The following is a 19,431-nucleotide window of genomic DNA, read 5'->3' as shown; positions in this document are numbered from 1 at the left end:
GGACTTACATACTTTTAGGTACTTTTGATGACTGGATGTCGGAAAGCACGCTGTATCCTTCTGTTTGTTTTACTGCCCGTTTCAGTTTGATGGTGCTATTAAATGCAGAAGAGTTTCAAGGTTTTTATAATGTGGTCTAAGTGAGAAAATGTAGATGGAGTGGAGGCATGTGCTTACATTACAAAATAAAGTTCTATACGGCAAATAGAAGAAATTCATTTATTAGTGAAACATCAAAGTTACAGCTGTTGACTGGACAAGGACAAAAACAACATACATTTAAATCAACTGGCACAACTATTCTGATGTCGTATCACAAATGCTACAATAAAAATAAGTAAGAAACACTGATAGAAGATAGATAGAAGATTGATAAATTGAGGTGATTGGTTATGCTTATGACAGTAACAAATACAATAATTTGTGTTCATACAAGGTTTTACAACACCACATAACTGTTTTGGATATATGAGTATGCATGTGACACAACAGCTTCATTTAAATACACTGTTGCTCTTATGTTCTTAAGCATATGGAAAAGAGTTTAGTTTGGATTATTTAATAGATAAAATGTAATGAACAATAATACATGGATAACATCAAATAACAAACCACAGTTACAACCCTTTGCAGTATTAGTCATTTTAAAACAGCAGAAGAGGATGAAATTGTTTTCCTTTAGTATGCCATTCGGCTGTGTAATATCAAAAGGAAGAATCTGCTAATTTTCACCGCCTTCAATTTAACTGCCTCACACCAGCAGACTGGATGCAAATTACCTCCCCATGAGTCGGGGAGTGAGTTGAGAGTGATTGTTAGAGGTTATCGTTTTTGTAGAAGCATTTATATCCTGATAAAGTCCTCAGTTGAAAAAATCTTTGGAAATGGCCTCTAAGAAGTTGGGTGCTGACATGAGAATCCCAATGGTGCAGAGGATGGTGAAGAGTGAGAAAGCCATGAGACAAAGCCTGTCGATAACAGACGCAGCAAATTTCCACTCACTGCACACGGACTCATCCTGGTCTTGGTCCCGGAAGCGTTTGGAAATATAGCGCACCTCGTCCAGGATCTTGGCAAGCTCTGGTTCCACGCTTCCCACTGAGGAGCTGTGACCCGTGGGGAGCAGCATCTCGTCCTCACCTGCTCGTCCGGCCAGGCGTCCACAGAGGACGCCGGAGCCGGGCGCGGTGGCAGCTGTGGAGTAGTGAATGCTCTCCATGCCACGGACGCCAACATAAAGCACGTTGCCGTTGGTGGACTGGGAGGCTGGGGCGCTAGCATTCAGCTCCACGCTAGTCAGGCTGGTCCGTGGAGCCTTGTTGTGACAAGCCGAACGCACTCGCTCCTCACCTGGGCGCTTCATACGCAGGAACCAGGCACACCAGTTCAGTAGGACCACACGGGTCTGTGGGATCACACACAAAAAAGAAAATAAATGAATGTTAACTTTAAATCAAACTTTGAATGATACTTACACCAAAGAGCATACAGCCAGTTCTTCACCTTAAAGTCTAATAAGTTTATGCTACCTCAAGGATTTTTTGCAAAACAAAAAGCTGGCACCAGCAATCAACAGATGTCGTCTGACGTCTGTGTGTGTATATCAGATTTTTGTGACTGTCCAACTATTTGAACACCAGTGGAAGGCGTGACCATAACCTAATCGGAGGCCAGAGGCAAATGACTGAAGTGGTGTTCACAGGATCACAGTATATATTACAGACAATGGTGTAATATGAAATTACACTCACCCACTTGGGCATCTTGCCTCCATGAGGATCATGGTGGTGATATCGCAAGACCAGAACCGTAGTAATTACTGACAGGCCAACAATGACCATGGTCGTGGCAAAGTACTCAGCTGGGTGAAGAGCAAATAGACGCTATGGTGAGAATGGACACAGGAAGTCGTCATGCAGTAAAGGCAACATTACAGGAGAAAATGAGGATAAAGTAAAAGGTTTCAGTTTGAGGAAAATCTCACAGTCCAAGAGAGCAAAACTGCCTTCTTGCCTTAAGCACACAACTCACTTTATGTGTCTTCTTAATTTCAATTTTTAAATATGGTGACTCAGATGTCTAAATAAATAATAATCTAAATATCGGACGGGTGCTTAAGCTTAGTTACATTGTGATTTAAGGGGGCTCTTGATGAAAAATGACTAAACACATTTTCAGCCCAGTCTTCTCCACTGAGAGCAGCTGACATCCATGGCGTCTGCTTTTAACTTCAGCCTGGCTTACCTATTAAAGGCACAGAGTCTGATGTGGGAGGCATAATCTCTGCAACCAGCAGCATAAAGACCGTCAGGGAGAGCAGGACCGTAATGCCTGAGGAAGGACGACCAAATCTCGGTTAGCTCTTCACAACAAAGCTGAAACGTAATGAGAAGTATTCAGATCACAGTTACGAAAGGACCACGTGATCCTTTGATGTTGGAATGTGCCACAAGTTTGCATAAGTTTTACGACAAAAAAAAGATGCATTCAAACACACTTTTCCATCCTTAGAAACCACTTTGTATAATATGCAAGATCAAGTGGGCTATTTCTGTTTCTATTTAGCATTATGAAATGTCATTGCCTCATTCTATTCTGTTCATTTTGTTCCTGTTTTGCTTAAGACCTCCAGTTCATTCTATGAATTTGTGACGCCTTATATTATTATGCAAATTCGGCCTCGTTTCAAATTTTATGCTACTCTTCCATAATTTGGAACTGCACTGTAACCAAATGTGAAGGGAAATCCCCCAAATCAGAATTGCAGAGGAGCTGCTGACGTTTATAATGAGTCACAGTCACTCAATGCATCAGCCGAGGAGGTACAGGCAGAGAAAGACAAACACGCACCTTAATATGAAAGCAGCGAGCACACGTTACAGTTGGACTTGTTACTAACTCACACTGCTAAGCCACTGGCTCTTGCTGTCTTACTGGAAGGCTGAAAGTCTCAGCAGGATTAAGAATCACATTTTGCTTAACTGCATGCATGCTAATATTCATGCTGTTTCTTATATCTGTGCAACAAGGAGGAACCTGAGTTTCGAATGACCGCCTCATTTTAATACTGTATTTTAAAGAGAATTACATTGGCAACTATAATAAGCATACAGCATTTTCTACTGTTGTTTTTAGCAATGCAAAGAGTTGAATTTTTAGATTTTTGCCATCAACAGCAGAGGCTGCCTGCCCAAAGCATTTAAGAATTACATCTGCATAGGTCAAAAGCAACTTGTCTTTTGAGAAACAGTGTTTTTAGTGGCCGGTGGCTGGTGGCTAACGAGCCGTCCTCTGCCGTCACAAGCAAGTCTTCAGTGAGGCTGACATCCTATACGAAGAATCACCTTTCTGGAAAGAATGCACTTTGTTTCCTCAGTCAGGCTTCTCAGCTGAAATCAGTGACGGGAGAGATATAATGGCTCAAAAACTATCAAACCAAACTATCAGAATTATTTTGGCCTTTAAAATCCACTGTCTTTCGGTCTCTATTAGGAACTAACGTGATTTTTAAATGCTTACAGCAGCACAAACTGAACTCCATTCCCCTGCACTGTAAAGTGATGCATGCAAATAACATTTAACTACATGCATAGCTAGATGCCTCAAGGGAAAATATGTTTTTTTTTTCTTTGTGGTTTGAATGAACTACGAATAAAATTAAACACAGTATTGCTAATGAATCTTCTGTAATATAAAGAAACCTTTGCAGCTCCGATAGAAAAACAGAAATGCAAAATGCAGAGACTGTCTACAGACTATAAAATTCCTGTTGATCCACTAGCGCTTTTTACAAATCATAATTCTCATGACAACATTGAAATTAAACCTGGGAATGTATGGTGCCTCAAAAGCACAACTCTCAATGAGGGCTCACCATTCTCAAATAATAACGTCGACGAGTGGCCGAGTTGATAAACCGACTTTGTGTTGTCTGCTGCGTGCTGTGAACTACAGCGTGTTAAAACCCCTTTAAGCATTAAGATCTACATAACAGCATATCACATGCCACATGAGCAGTTCTCGTGTCTTATTTCCTCTCTGAGCCATGACGGCATCGGGATTAACGCACACATGACAAACCCACACATGAGCCCATACATCTGGCTCCAAAGCACAGTTTGGCTAATGAAGGAATCCAGCTGGACGCAGGACTCTAATGATGAAGAAGGCACAAACTGCGTAAATCAACGCCTCCGTGCTCGCTCGCTCGCACACACACACACACACACGCACACCTCCACCGCCACCCACCTGCAGATACTCTCTACACCGAGTCTGTTTAATTTATGCACGAAATGGGCTGAAGCATTCGAGTCAACGGTGACAGCAGAGATAAGATTAAACTGCTTTCTCGGCCCACTGACAGTTAAGTCAGTGCTGATTATCAGATCACTTTGATATGCCACAGAGGAAGTGGATTCATGGAAAAAAAACATTCTTTTGAACAGAGTGACTGATTACCCAGGAGAAGAACGCACTAGGACATTAATGTATTGTAGATGATGAAAAAGTGAAGAATAACAGAAACCTCTTGAGAAGTAAAAGGCTTAATATGATTGTGATCTCATTATTTTTCAGATGTATTCTTTGAACTGTGCTGCTCTTTTGAACAGCACTGATTTGTCAGGGTGTCACTCCTGTGGCAAAGGTGACACAAACATTCAATAAAGAACAGTAAGAAGAAAACACATGCAGATCACACATCAAGTCTCGTGCATTCGCGTTACGTCGGGATTCGACCTCTTCTGTGTTTAGAGCAGAGCCGGACAAACATGTCAAATAAGCTGAACTGCTATACATTTGTTTGCGATGATCAAATGTTGAGTGAAAAGTGAAGGTCAGCGACGTGCAGAAGGGCAGGCAGTCAAACTCAATTTACAGTTGAAATCCTCTTATAGGACAAGTAAAGTATGCATACTCGCTGGTACTTTCTGAAGTACCAAGTCTTCATTCTTTGTCATACTACTGTGTTTTACTGTCCGTTATTTTGTCTGTTGTTGCATTTGTCTGTATTTCCTGCAAACCACAGCCGTTCCCAGGGAATAGTTTTTGTCTGTTTCCAACCGAGTAGCCCATGTTTAGTTCCAGTTGTCGTTGAAGTAACAAAGTACAATGTAATAAAGTACAATACAAAAGTTCTGCCATAAATACTATATTGTTAAAGTGTTCTGGTTCTCTTAAGGGGAGTGTTTTAGTTTGCTTCTGTGCTGTCTCAGCTCTGTGGAACATGTCGAGGCTGTACTTTGTGGTGGTCTTGTACTGGACTTCATTATTACCTCCACCGTGGAGGTTAGATAGATGGATGGTGTCACGCCCTGGTTCTCTGTCTTTTGGTTTTTTGAGTCCTTGTGTCATGTTCCATGTGTGTCTTGTGTTTCATGTATTATGTTCAAGGTTTTTGTCATGTCCTGTTTTATTTTGAAGGTGTCAGTTCCCCTGTGTGTCCCGTTTTCATGTAGCTTTGCTTTTGGTTTTCCTGATTGCCTTCTCCCTCCTAATGTCACCTGTGTCTCGCTGTCTTGTCTATTTAGTCCACGTGTTCCCAGTCACCTGTGTCAGAGTGTTTTTTACACTGTCTTTATGCCAGGATCTTTGTTCTGTCTTGCCTTGTCACACACTCTGCATCGGGGTTCAGTTCTTTTGGCGTCAGCAACACCGACCTATTTGACAGATGGATGGATGGATGAATAGATATAGATAGATATCTCAGAAACCTGCTGACACCTTATAAATGAAGTTTAAGGGGTAACTGCACGGATCACTGAGGGATGTTTTTTTCTCATGAACCGGTCTCACGGACGTTGACGTTGCTATTTCAGCACTATCCCACACAATGAAAATGTGTTGCACTTCTTTAAAACTTGATATAACTACAGTATGTTGCTTAGCCATAATCATGAAGGCACTGCTTTTTGCTTCTGCAATGAACCAGGACCAGACATGTGTGTACACTATTTTTCTATGTGTGTGTGTGTGTTCTTAACCAAGTGAGATCTTCTCCCCAGAGTCAGCAGGCAGGAGGAAGACGAGCAGGGCCAGAGTGGAGATCAGGACACACGGGATGAGCAGGTTGAGGCCATAGTAGAGGGTCCGTCTCCGCATCACCACGGTGAAGGTGACGTCCGGATACGTCTCCTCACAGCACTCGTAGGAACGCTGGTTCTTCTGTCCAGGAACCTCTGTGAGGCAAAACAAAACGCAATCCACTCTAGCAGCGAGGAAGTGAAGAGTTATGGTGAAATGTATCATTTCACTGACACAGAGCAGCAAACACGTGTGCTTGTACTGATTATCGCCTCTCTGCACATCACAGGCCACACGTCCCTCTTACCGACAAGATCCCACTCTCCGTTGGCGATGTAGCCGGTGATATCTGCCTCCATCATCTCTAAGTCCAGAGACCAGCCCCCATACGTCCACGAGCCAAACTTCAGGTCACATCTCTGCACATCAAAGGGGAACCAGCGCACATCAATGTGGCAGGTGCTCTTGAAGATCCCTGTTGCGGTGAGAAATGTGAAAACACTGAAACAAATCACAGAAAGACCTGCTTTGATTTGCACTGTGCTACGCCCGGAGAAGGCTACTGAAAGGAGAGACGGAAAAGGACCGAGTGATATTTCGAGCTGTGATGGAGAGCATATTCAATTACTCTGGAATGAAGGAAGAGGTGAAATTAAAAAGAGTAATGACAGCGTCCTATAGCCAGAGAGGCTGCAAGAAAGGTTTTACTCTGACAGGATGTGGGGTCCAAGTGCCATCCATCCCAACAAACACACACACAAAAAAAAAATCCAATATGACAATGAGATGAAGGTGACCAGTGATCCTTCAGGAGAGGCAGGCAGGAAACTAATTTCCATCCATTTTTAAGAAAGATACGAGACATCAGCAGTAAACAAGGTCTCTCCCCTCTCTCTCTGTCTCTCTCTCTCTCTCTCTCAGCGTCATGAAGATAATAAACCTCAGCAGGGATTGAGTAGAGATGGGGAGCAGACAAATGGACTTCTGTTTACTGCAGTGAACCAATCGGTGACAAAGACGAGTTATCAGGAAACTCAAATCATTTGGAACATCCATCTAGGTCAAATCTGCATACAGTTTTACTAATTTAATGCAGTACTTTTGTTGCGCTCAAGTGGTGAATGATTATTTTGCACCAATATGGCATTCAATGAAGGTTCATTTGGAACAAAGTTGAGAGGCAATTTGCTTGTGACAGAGGCAATCAATCCAGATGGAGCTCAGCAATGGAGCTATTGATTAAGATGCTGAGGCAAGGCAGGCCAGCAAAAGAGCCTGCCAGGGAGAGCAGTAATCAGCCGTTGTGGCAGGAGGTCCTTCTGCTTTGTATGTGTGTGTGTGTGTGTGTGCGCAAATGGTTTTACACAAAGTGTCATAGATCTTTCAAGACCGCACATTGTCCAGAAGTGGGTCAGTAAGGGCTCGATTAGGAGGAGTGCATCACTTCTCGAAGCATCTCTGGCACACTGTGGCAGTGACGGAGCCACGTGGTGACGTTATCTGTCAGGAAATCTTTCCCGCCACATGCCATCACACTGTTCAATAACAGCTAAACTCTGGTCCTAACATACAGTCACTACGCACTTTATGTGTTTTACTCACTCGTTCATTGCACCTTACATTCTACTTTATTTTGCACAACATTACATTGTTTATGTGTTGTATATAGATGTTTTTATATTGCCTTGTATATATATTTTATATTGTTATTTTTAACATTTTGGATAGCTTATTGTGTGTATTGCTGCTGCTGCTGCACTGTAATTTGCCAGCCTGAGATCAATAAAGTATATCTATCTATCCGAATTACTGTTACTAGGATGAAACACAAAAAGATTATAGCAACAGTTTGAGGTTTTGTTGAGATACACTTGCTTCCCAGGAGACACATGACAAGATCAATGCCACTCTGTGAGCCTGTCAAATATGAAGCCGTAGCCAGCACCAAGTTAGCTTAGCTTATGGAATGAAGAGTGGAAAAGACTGCAAAATCCCAAGTGAAAACAAGAAGTCACTGTTCTCACTGCTAACACCAGAAATCCACAACTTGCTGTGTTTACGCTCTGGTTTTCCACAGATTAAGCAAACGAGCGAGATAAACGAGATAAAATGTGTTAACTAGTTGGCGTCAGAGGTGCAGACTTTTTTAACCTCTGCACAAAACAAGACGAGCTGTTTCACCTGTTTTCCTGTTTTTATGCTAAGCTAGCTAAGCAACTGCTGGCTGGAGCTTCTTCTTATCCAACCAATTTCAAACTATTCATTTAGGTCAAAAAACAACCTGAATGAAAGTGTCAGTGGAGTGACTTTTGTTTTGGATTCCTGTCAAGACCTCCATCTAATATCATAAAACCAAACCCTTGTGGATGCTAAAAAAAAAAAACCTTGGGATTTTCATAATAGCTTCAGGGAGTTCAAAGCTTCTCGGGCTCTTTATGAAAGCTGTTGTTGTCTTACTAACCCGTAGCAGAAATCCCCAAAAGAAAATACAGCAAAAATATTTTCACAATTTATCATATTTATACAGCATAATAGTTTGATTTTTCATAAAACAAAAATGCAGTCTGTATTTTTCAAGGAAACTGTTTGACAAATGTGTTTGTGTCAGGAACAAAAAGCTCCTTTCAATAAACTTATTAGATTTATTTAAGTTTTTAAAAAAGATGACTCAGACCGCCAAAGACTGGCAGCTACCGACTGTAGTCTGATAATATTTGCATATCATTAAGTCACAATACAATAATGATAGCTCATAATAGTTACTGTAATCTGAAAGCTGGTGTGTTTTCATTAATGTAACATTGGGCGCACGTTTTTTATGACAGCTATAAAAGGAAAAATTAGGAGGTTAGGATGCTTGAGCCAGGAAGTTAAGAAAGCATCTTGATCGCATGGTTATCATTCTAAAGAAGGCGTTTTGACATAAAGGGCTTCCAGGTTCTGGGTGTTGCACATATTTCTAGTGCAGTACTGCCACAGTGTATACAAATATACTTAATTTAGTTCATATGGGAGATGGAAGGATGAGAAGGAAGCTTCTTGTGGGTTTTTGTTCAGAGTCTGTGGCTCTCGCGTCGTGTCGCAGGCTGCTGTCCGGATGTTAGTCAGTGTAACTGTTACTGCTTTGTGTAAATGTGGTTTAAAATGAGGCAATCTGATTGGCTGTATGGATGCCAAGGTCTCCATCTATGCAGACAGAGAACTAACCCTGTACCGCTGAACTAATGCAATAAATAGCAGGCGTCATCATGACATTAAAAAAAGAAATAAAAATGTACATTTCTCTCTTTTGAATTTCGATTTTTCTCAAAGGAGAACACATGACATGCAGTTTCCAGAAGAAAATAGGAATAACTTCAGTTGTACTGTCACATGGCGAGAGGCCACCGCCATCATATCTGACATTCTTCGTACAAATAGCTGTGAATTTGTATTTCTTGCCATCCAACTAAACCCGGGGACTTCATCAGTCCAGCAGAGAAACGTCAAAGAATGTCTTTACATTGCTGCACATGTGCAAGTTTATCTTTGTGTTTCAGGTGTTTCCCAAAGCAAGTAGTACTTATGTACTTATGAAATATTATAGTAAATAATATAGCAAAAAATAGCAGAGTAAAGGAACAATGATCCAACATCTGACAACTCCATCTGTGTGATGCTGAAGCGTGAGGGCTGACAGAGGTTATGTCGCTTACCTGGAGGTAAGTAGGAACAAGAGCCTGAAGAGTCGACCAAAATGTTGGTGTGGAAAGTAGCGTCGAACCTTTCATCGGCGCTGTGGACAACATGGAGCTTCATCAGTATTTACTGCAGAGTTATCTGTAACCAAATCACGGCTTCGATGGAAAACTTAATAAATTCATAAGCCGATACAACCTTTACGTGAACTGCTGCTAATTACAAGGGTGTAACATGAATTTTGAGGAGCCACAAAACAGAACGGATACGGTGGGAAAAATACAAATATTTCTCTAACTCATTATGGCAGCAGGTACACAACACACGAGGGGTAACAACTGACGCAACATTTCCCTCGAGACGGTTATTCAGTGGTTACCCTCATTCTCCCCCGTTACCCATAATGCCCTTGCTCCAAATGAACTCCCCAGAGGTCGAAGCTTGGCTGAGCTGAAGTTGAAAGAGTTGCTTGAAAAAGGAAAAAAAAACACTAATTCAAAGAGTCTCATATCGAGGCTTTGCTCAGAGGTACCATGACAGATGAAGAACAATGCTTTTGCAGTGCTCCCTCATTAGCCGTTGGGAGAGCAGAGTGGCTCTAATGTGATTTGTTCAGAGGTTTTTTCTTTTTAAAGATTGATTAATGGTGATCTCTAAAGCATTTTCCATCAGGGACATATGATAAAATGCTGCTTCTCTCGTCTTTTTCTGTACAAGTTTATTCTTTTGTCTAAATGATTTATTGCCCCGACGCGCTCATCTAAACTGCGCTGCATACATTTTAACTGCAGAAGCACCACTAACCTTGAAGTGTTCTCCTGCCTGAAGAGCAGCTTACCAAACAGGATGAGCTGTATCAGTGCGGCACAGCTTCACTCACAGAAACATTTCTGATTAATCTTTCACTGTTTTGTCAAATTTAACAAAGAACAAACAAACAAATAAACATGCATATTAATCTTTCAGGCTTCTACCAGATATAAATGCTTAGCTTTCAAAATGAGCAGTATGAAAAGAGGTTTAAGCTTGTATTGTGGTGTTTCTTAGATTTTATTTTTATGCTTGAGAGTCTCTGCGGGACATCCTGACTCGTCCCGTGACAACATAATGTCTGATGCATTTCAGACCTCACTAAAACAAATTAAGCAGCCTGAATATTTCACTAGGAGGAGAGCTAAAAATGATTGTCCACTTGTTTTTCTCTAAAGAAATAAAGTAGTTAGATCATTCAGTCAAATGAGCGCACTTAGAGGGGATAACTAAGCCTACACCTGCTCTGCTCCATTTGTGGGCAAGTTTCATTCCCCCCAGAAAGGTCATCAGAGAGCAAAAATACAAAAAATACAAAATCAAATCCGGCTGCCAGAAATCACCTCAGCTCGCTAACATATTCAAATCCATTTACAAGGCATTTAATTGTAAAGTCAAACAGGTGTGAAATTTAGTTTATATATAAAATGCTAAAATCAGCATCTCTTAAATCACTCATACATGTCACATATGGATGAGTCTGTCTGCAGCGGTGAGGCTCTTTTTGCTTAACAGCTTTTTTTTTTTTCAAGCACAAGATCATTGAGCCAATACAAAATTATTCCTTCTGCAAAGTCAGATCAGATCTGTGCTGTCTCAATGCCCCCCCCCTCCACCACCACTGTATTGTGCAGAGGACAATGCATGCATACTGACTCTGACACCACGCATATCCAATTACTGCACACTGTAGCACCCAGCAGAGCCGTCCTTACCTACCTGTTATACAGCAGAATGTCTGGCTTCCAAATGAGATGGTCAGGAAATCTCACACTGGTCACACCTGGATACTCTGATTCATTCCACTGGAGGTAATAATCATTCCAGTACTGTGGGATACAAAAAAATGCATTTTTTATATTTCACATACATATTTTTTAACATATCCTTTAAACCTGTGTGGGGCTCCGCGTTTCCACTTCGGTAAACCTTGTTTGTAAGCTCAAGCTGGGTTTCAGCATGTTTTGTTTTTTTTTTCAGTGGCAGTGACAGTTACAATAACAGGTGATATGAATGTATGTGGCAGCAACTGTTTATCAGCTGACGCTCACACACATTATTGTAATTCCAGGCTGGAGCAGAGAAGATAATAAGAAGTCACGTCTTTCTTTTGGCAGTGCAGTGAAGAGACGCTCATCGACAGCCACAGAGCAGCTCTGCGATGACATCTAGACGGTGTGTTCGACATCTTTCTTTAGTGCGTTAGTATGCCGACGTTTGCTAATTAGCACTGATACAAAGTTTGGTCATAAAATGAATCATTGAACACTAGAGGACAAAAAGTCAAGGGATCACCAAAGTTATTCCAAATCACCCTGAGGGGGGACATGAATGTTTGAAGGAAATGTCATGACAATCCATCCTGCAGCTGTTAAGACATTTCGCTTTGAGCCGAAAATGTCAACCTGCTTAAGGCACTAGAGGCAATTTTTTTATGATGCAGTGGTTAGCACTGTCGCCTCATAGCAAGAGGGTTCCAGGTTTGAATCCCGGTCTGAGCCCTTCAGTGTGGAGTCTGCATGTTCTCCCTGTGCCTGCGTGGGTGGTGGTCCTCCAGCTTCCTCCCATAATCCCAAAAACATGCACGTTACATTAACTGGCTGCTCTATGTGGTCCCGGGGTGTGTGTGTGTGTGGTTGTCTGTCTTTGTGTGTTGGCCCTGCGACTGACAGGCGAGCAGTCCAGGGTGAACCCCGCCTCTCACCCGTAGTCAGCTGGAATGACTCACATAGAACCGAGAGCTATTTTGTTAAAACACACTCAGTGGCTGACATGCTTTCCAGGTATACTGATAATAGTTATTATTGAAAATGGCACGACACCGTTTGTGTGAATGAAAACAGGAGTTGAAAGGTGTGAAGTCTTTCACCCCGTCTGACTTATCTGAAGAATCACAAAATCCATCCAGGCCAACATCTTGATTTCTTTTTTTAATACCCTTATGAAATGGCCTTTAATGAGTTTTTTCCGCCCTCGTCTTATCTGTAATTCATTTTTAATTAATTCAACCCATTGTGGCTTTCAAATAAAGGCTGTGGCCGGCATGAACAAATATAAAGGTCAGTCGCTAATAAAGGCTGAGTGCAACATGCTGACGGAGGGTAGATGGTAGATTCATAACAAAGTCTATTTCCATTGACTCGTGTCATCATCACCAATTTACTGCTTTTAATTTAATAAAAATACTGATCTCATTCACTAATTTCAATATTTCTGTCTGCTTCTGTCATGGCTTTTTTTTTTTTTTGAATGGTGACAAGTAATATTTTGACATGTGAGAAAATATGCTTATTTGCTTTCTTGCCAAGAATTAGGTAAGAAGATCTTATCGTAAACGTGAAACAAACAAAGAGAAACAGTTTTTATCTTGATTAAACAAACGAGATAAAATATGTCATATAATGTAATAGTGAGTTTAGGTGGATTTTAGTTACCTTCACACCACCAGCTAACCTGGGCCTGTGATGTTCAGAGAGAATCAAGCTCGATGGCTCCTGACCAGCTGTTTTCCCATATTTAACAGATAAATATGAGAGTGGTATCAGTCGTCTTGTCAAACTCTTGGCAAGAAAGCACATTTTTCAAAACTATTCCAAGAAGCCACTTTTAATGAAACCCACCGGCAGCCTCAGGAGAAGGCACCGCGGTAATAATAAAGTGTCATAGATAAAACTAAAATACTGCACAGTAGTTTGTCATTGCCGTCAACCACACAGCTGTCCCTAACAAAGCACAATCGTGGTGCCTAAAACCAAAACCGGAGCCACTCAATTATTCGCATCATTGTGCAATATGTCACACGGTTGTGCATTTAAACGTAGTTCATTCCAAGACTATCCAGAGGCAGTTAAAAATCTTATGATTCACCTCCTGTGTCTCAAAGTGACTTTTGGAGATGAAGACATGTTTGGGACCTTTAAACTTTCCTCCATGGACTCCACACAGGCAGACTAAGCAAACATATCTCAGACTGACACTAACGGATGGTAGATCCTGTGGACGCTGCCTGAGCTACCATACGAGCACCCAAGTCGATTTTGCAGGGTGTAGAGAGAGACAGAGAGAGATTGAGTGAGACTGTGATTCCACAAGAGTGATTTAAAACAGACCACGCAGCCCTGATGCAGCTTGCTGACGGTGCAGCAGCAGAAGTACGTTGTCAGACAATGTACAGGCTGCGATAAAACATCTGCGGTCATGCACCTCATCTCAGTGCATGGAGGAGAAACCGGTATGTTGCTCCGGGGGAAGATAAAAATGAAGACTGGGTACCACTACATGCAATCAACAGGACTGTAAGACAAGCAGACTATGCATTTAAAGTTAGATTACATTAGTAATGAGTTACATTTAGGTGGAAATACTTTCACTTTCTTGACTAAAGCTGGATGAGAAGATCATAACCCAGTCTCAGCTGGTTAGCTTAGCTTAGCATAATGACTGGAAAAGGGAGTAAACAGCTTGCCTCGCTCCATCCAAAGGTAACATAATCCAGTGCCCTAATTGTCACATCGTATCTTGTTTGTTTTATCTTGTATAATCAGAGGTGTAAAACTGAAAAGTTGTGTTCTTGGCAGGATCATCTGTCGCACTACCTGAAGTCTTGCCACCCTTGTTGGATTCCAGGAATTCACAGTCAAGACATAGTCTGGCTCATAAGCCCAGAAAAACCACCAAAGCATAACGTGTAACCTTCCCCTCAGTGCGTACTCAGAAAGACTCCAGCATCTTGCGACTACTCATAGGATGAGCAGATATAGAAAAAGGATAGATTTATTATTGAAAACGTATTAAACAGTAAAATGCAGTTTGTGTGTACGTTTAACCGTAATCTTACCATTTGCAGCCAAATGTTGGTCGTTAAAACCTGGTTCTTCTCGTCCTGTTAGAAAAAGATGGTGATTATTAATATTATCATGATCCAGGTATCTTAATTTCTCAGCTTAAGTGCCATTAAGGAGGAATCATAGTACTCAATAAAAAACTCTGAGCTTCCACAGGAGCTTCACCTCTCAGGTCTGTTAAGCAATGCCAACCATTTAGCACCAAGATCAGTTGTGCAAGCGTTCTGTGTCATTATTTACATACCACATCCATGATCTGCATGAGGCTTAAACCGAATTTAACCGTGAGAGCCTGAGAGTCATTGGCGACGGGTCTCTCCAGTGGGTTGTAGCGAGACATCAAGCCACGGTACAGTCTGCGCTGGTTTGCCCCTTGAAGAGAAACTACAGCAGACAGAGAAACTTGGACAGTAAATATACCTTCATAATTGCTTCAGAAAAAAAATGAGGAAGACAGTCACATCTATTGCAAATTCATTTTTAATTTCAATGCCAAACACACAGACTGAACTTAATGACTGTCTGAGACTGCCTCCAGCTCAGTGCATGTCTTATATAACTGACAAGGCTCCTTTTTGAAGTAAAAGCAACAGTATTTTGGGGGAGAAATAAATAGAGAAGGACTCGATTCAGTGCAGTGATAACTGTGACTGAATAGTCGGCGACAAGAACAGCGCTGTAACTCATAAAATAGAGAATCCACAGAGGAGGACGCCACAGTGCTTCACAGTTAGTGGTCGAGTCTTTACTGACTGCACAGTGTGAATGTGTAGGGCAGCAGGACCAGTCTTGTCTCACTCCTCAGTCCATAATGCATAAAGTTGGTGGTTTGTGTGCGGGTTCGGGTACTGAAAAAACCTCGACCCATGAATCACTACTCCACGGTATGGAGAAATGGGAAAAGTTCATCTAAAGTTCGTACAGTTTGCTTTGAAAGCGCAGAGCAGTGTGTGTATGTCATGGCACGCTCTAATCAATCTTATAAAGTCATTTTCTCCTGTTAAATGATCTCATTCTCTCGAGGAAACCTGCCATTTGTTTTCTTGACGAGATAAAGTAACCCGTTACCAAGAAAACACCAGATTTCTTATCTCGAGGTTACGCAGCATTTCACTTGTGATCTCGAGATAAGGGTGTTAGAAAAACATGAATGCACCTACAGCTGTTCTCTGCTTTCGTGGGTAATCCATCCAACACTTTTCAAGATGCTTTTCACTCGGCTCACCAAAGTCAGTCGACTTTAACATCTGGTAATCTATACAACAGCTGTTCTCATCTGGACAGGAAGTGATAAACTGACACTGCCCTTCCCAGAGCCAAGAATTCACCCTGACTTAAAGTGATTGCGCAATTCATCACTTTGTGTTTACTGAAGTTCACTATGAGACTGAGCCAAAGCTGCAAGTCAAACTGTCCTCTCTCTCCTCCCGCCTCCCACATCATTCAGTCTCTTGAGTTTCTGGCTCATTATCACACCTCTTAGCCTCTGTAATCCGTCTTTTTCCTCACTCGTTTCATTGCCGATCTTGCATCTGCTCACCACCACTCGATCTCCAGCTTACACCCAATAACTCAACACCGCTTGCTGGGGCCCCTTCAGATGCCGAGTGATGCTGATGAACCTCCAGCTTGGGCCACGTAGGTTCAAAAGTCTTTGTGTGACTGTGCTAAAACCTCTCACTTTAAACTAACTTTGCATTTCACTGAATGTTTGGTCAGGTGTTTTTTTTTTTTCCTTTAGTTTTTTTAAAACAGGTTTAAGTTTAGGGTGGGTTGACACATGCAGCCTGGACAAGCAAATAGTTGGACTTGATTAATTTCACTGTTCAGTCTCAAATCAGACCACTCATTTTAACACACTCTCGTCTCCCCTCGTGAGTTACAGAGTATTTTTTTGGCAGCCTGTATTCACTTCACTAATGGCCATAACCCAATTATTCTAAACCACCTATGGGAAGCACATTATTCCAATGATTTGGCCAAGAGCTTGTTCACTGTAGGCATCTCCCCATTGCTTTGTTATCTGTTGCATTCATTTCTTTCATAAAAGGACTGAAATATTAGCTGAAAGCCTGTCTTTGTCCATGAGTGGATCCCTTGTGCATCCGACCCCTTCCAGTCCCAATATAATCAGATTTCACCATGAGGATCAGCAAGAGGACATCAATGTGTGTTATTGTCCTACAGTGTTTCTGTAATCCATCCCAGTGCATTACTGGTCACCAGACCACAAGGGGGAAGATGTCTAATATGTTGTCAGTATGTTGTTGAGTCTCCATAAAAGGGAGAAGCAAAGCTGTTCCACCTCGTAATCAAACTGAGCAGCTTTAATAATGTTGGCGAGACGGACACCAGCTTTAAGCACGCCGGACATGCTCAGATGTTTGGATGTGCATGTCTGTGCACGCAACAACACGACTTCTCTCAGCGCATCACTCAATTAACTAAAGTCTGTGAAGTGCAGAGCAAAGAGCCTCCGGTAGTGATTATCAGGAAATTAAAGGCCTCAATCAAAACATTCAAAATTCAGAGCAGATTTGAATTTACATGTCATTTTCAGATGAGTGTTTCTCAGAATTATTTTTTTTTTTAATTTGCATGGGGTGGCCTTTTTAAGATTTTAATTATCATTAACACAAGATTATAAACTGAAATTATAGTTGTAGTCCCTATGTGACTCACAATATATATATATATATATATATGGATATGGTGGAGTCGGGATGTTGCGTTCAGGAGTCTCGCAGACTGAGGGAAGAAGCTGCTCCTCGTCGGGTGCCACAGTGGCAGACAGATGGCAGCCACTTCTAAACTGAGCACAGTATGCAGTTCACAGAGAAATGGAAGTCAATGTTGCATCACATAAAGGTCCCAACGAGGAGAGCGGTTTAAACAGAGACACCTTTATTCACACACTGAAACAGTTAAAATAGTCCCTCAGGCTGCTGGTGTCAATCTCTCTCTCACACACACACACACACACAAACGCTGTCACAAAGTCACACACTGCATACCACGCTGAGCCCATATGAGAAAACGAGAAACGTAGGCTGGTGTAGTTTGTAATGACTGCACGCTGCAAATGGCACCTTGTTTATCACTTATTACATTACTGCGTAAAGTTTACGTAAGGCACGTGTCCGCGTAAAACTGCTTTGCTTTTTAGTTACAGGAAACACATGTCCACACAAATGCATGCACACACAGGCTGCTCATGCTGCGACAAACGCAAGTCTTTTCGTTTTCCTTTCCACGCGTTTCAGCCCATCGGAGCGCCGTCGGTTGACCAAACGTTAACCGACGTTTGATTTTAACTGGACTCTTAATGAAACGCGCACAAAGACGAACCGAGTCCAGCGCGGCGGTGGGGGAGAAAGAAGAGCTCGGACAGTCCAGATCAATGAAACTTTCGCTTCTTGTTTACATTTACTAGTGAAGTGAACTGAAATATCACCAGAGAAGGATAAGGTTACCAAACGTCGGTGTTTGGCACAACAGGTAGGCTGTCAGTCCAACACATAGTGAATTACACACTCAGCGCAAAAACCTCAACAACAAGACTCCCGCCAACGCAGATTTCTCCCGGGCTTTGTGGGAGTTCATTAATTAGCAATTAAAGCCAATGCTGAAATCCTACCTTCCACCGTGAGGGCGGTGACTGCAAGGAAAAACTGAAAATTCAGCAAGTCCATGTTGAACCGAGCGAGGAGGAGTGAGAGCAAGATGATTCCTCAGTACATCTGTGAAGCGGACGGGATGCGGGAGTAGTGATGATGATGATGATGATGATGTGTGTGTGTGTGTGTGTGTGTGTGTGTCTTAATGAATAGCTGCAGTTTGGCAGGACAGCGATGAGATTTGTTGCAGCATCCAGACTCTGCCCACAGTTTGTCTCACTGGCTGACACTCTGATACAGGATTAAACTTTAACAGAGTAGCCTGTGGTTGAAAACAAACGCAACAAAGCAATAATTAAGTTACTGCAATAATAATAATAACAATAATAAAAAGATGTATGATGGACAAAAATGTCTTTTTGTACACTGAATGTGCATGTTGTTAAGTGTGCATCCGGTATTTTTGACTAAATGGTTCTATAGGATCCCCAAAGGGAGTCGTAAACTAACACAGCGCCCCCCTTTTTGTGCTTCACATAGTGGTCTATAGGAGGAGGAGGTTAAGAAAGTTCTGCGTCGTGCTGAGACACAATCGATTCACTTTGGCAAAACAAGGTGACACCTGCTGGACACTGAGCAGAACTACAACTGTTTCAGAAGTTGATGTGTTCTTTTCCTACTGTGTATAAGTACTGCACATGCTGTGTATTTCGTCACTGCCAGAGAGACTCAGCAGTCCAAACTGCTCTGTGGTTCAGACTCTCGGATCTCATTGAGCTCAGGTCTTGTTAACTGTTTGGGTAGCAGTTTATAAATCAGCCCATTGTTTACAGTGTGATCGTGATTGCATGAATCAGGCTCTAATGACATATTTATTGGCTCCTATATTCATAGGTTATGGTGGAAGATAGGAAGACCATATAGACATACGTACACACAAAATACAGTACGCGGAAACAAAACTATACTTTGGGAATAATTCAATAATTCAATTCAAGATCAACACTGATATCCAACAAAAATTAACCCAAAATCCACTACCAGTAGGAACAGGAACCAGTAAGCATGTTATCTGCACCAGAGTCATACAATACAATCACACTGAAGCCTAAGTTGTATGGTGCATTAAAAAGAGTGTAACAAACACGATCCGAGAAGCCTTGTGTGGTGGGGGTTTGGTGGGGGTCTGGTGGTGCATACCGGCTGAGCTGTACATCACCATACGAACAGATCAGAGG

At 41.9% G+C, this 19,431-nt stretch overlaps 1 protein-coding gene across 1 annotated transcript; it reads right to left on the bottom strand.

Annotated features, from left to right (window-relative positions):
• Positions 1–205: 205 nt before the first annotated feature.
• On the bottom strand, positions 206–18,513 carry chrna7a (cholinergic receptor, nicotinic, alpha 7a (neuronal)). Its single transcript, XM_046393535.1, has 10 exons — positions 18,214–18,513; positions 14,821–14,960; positions 14,570–14,614; positions 11,452–11,561; positions 9,720–9,799; positions 6,332–6,499; positions 5,985–6,179; positions 2,245–2,331; positions 1,752–1,861; positions 206–1,405 (listed from the first exon to the last, which is right to left on the bottom strand). Exons 1-10 carry the CDS (start codon positions 18,266–18,268, stop codon positions 863–865), a joined length of 1,533 nt encoding a protein of 510 aa, XP_046249491.1. The 5' UTR covers positions 18,269–18,513; the 3' UTR covers positions 206–862.
• Positions 18,514–19,431: the final 918 nt, after the last annotated feature.

The sequence above is a fragment of the Scatophagus argus genome, chromosome 1 (assembly GCF_020382885.2).
Source record: "Scatophagus argus isolate fScaArg1 chromosome 1, fScaArg1.pri, whole genome shotgun sequence".
Taxonomy (NCBI): Eukaryota; Metazoa; Chordata; class Actinopteri; family Scatophagidae; genus Scatophagus; species Scatophagus argus.
The sequence above is the reverse complement of the archived record's forward strand: the minus strand, read 5'-3'. Positions and strand labels throughout refer to the sequence as shown.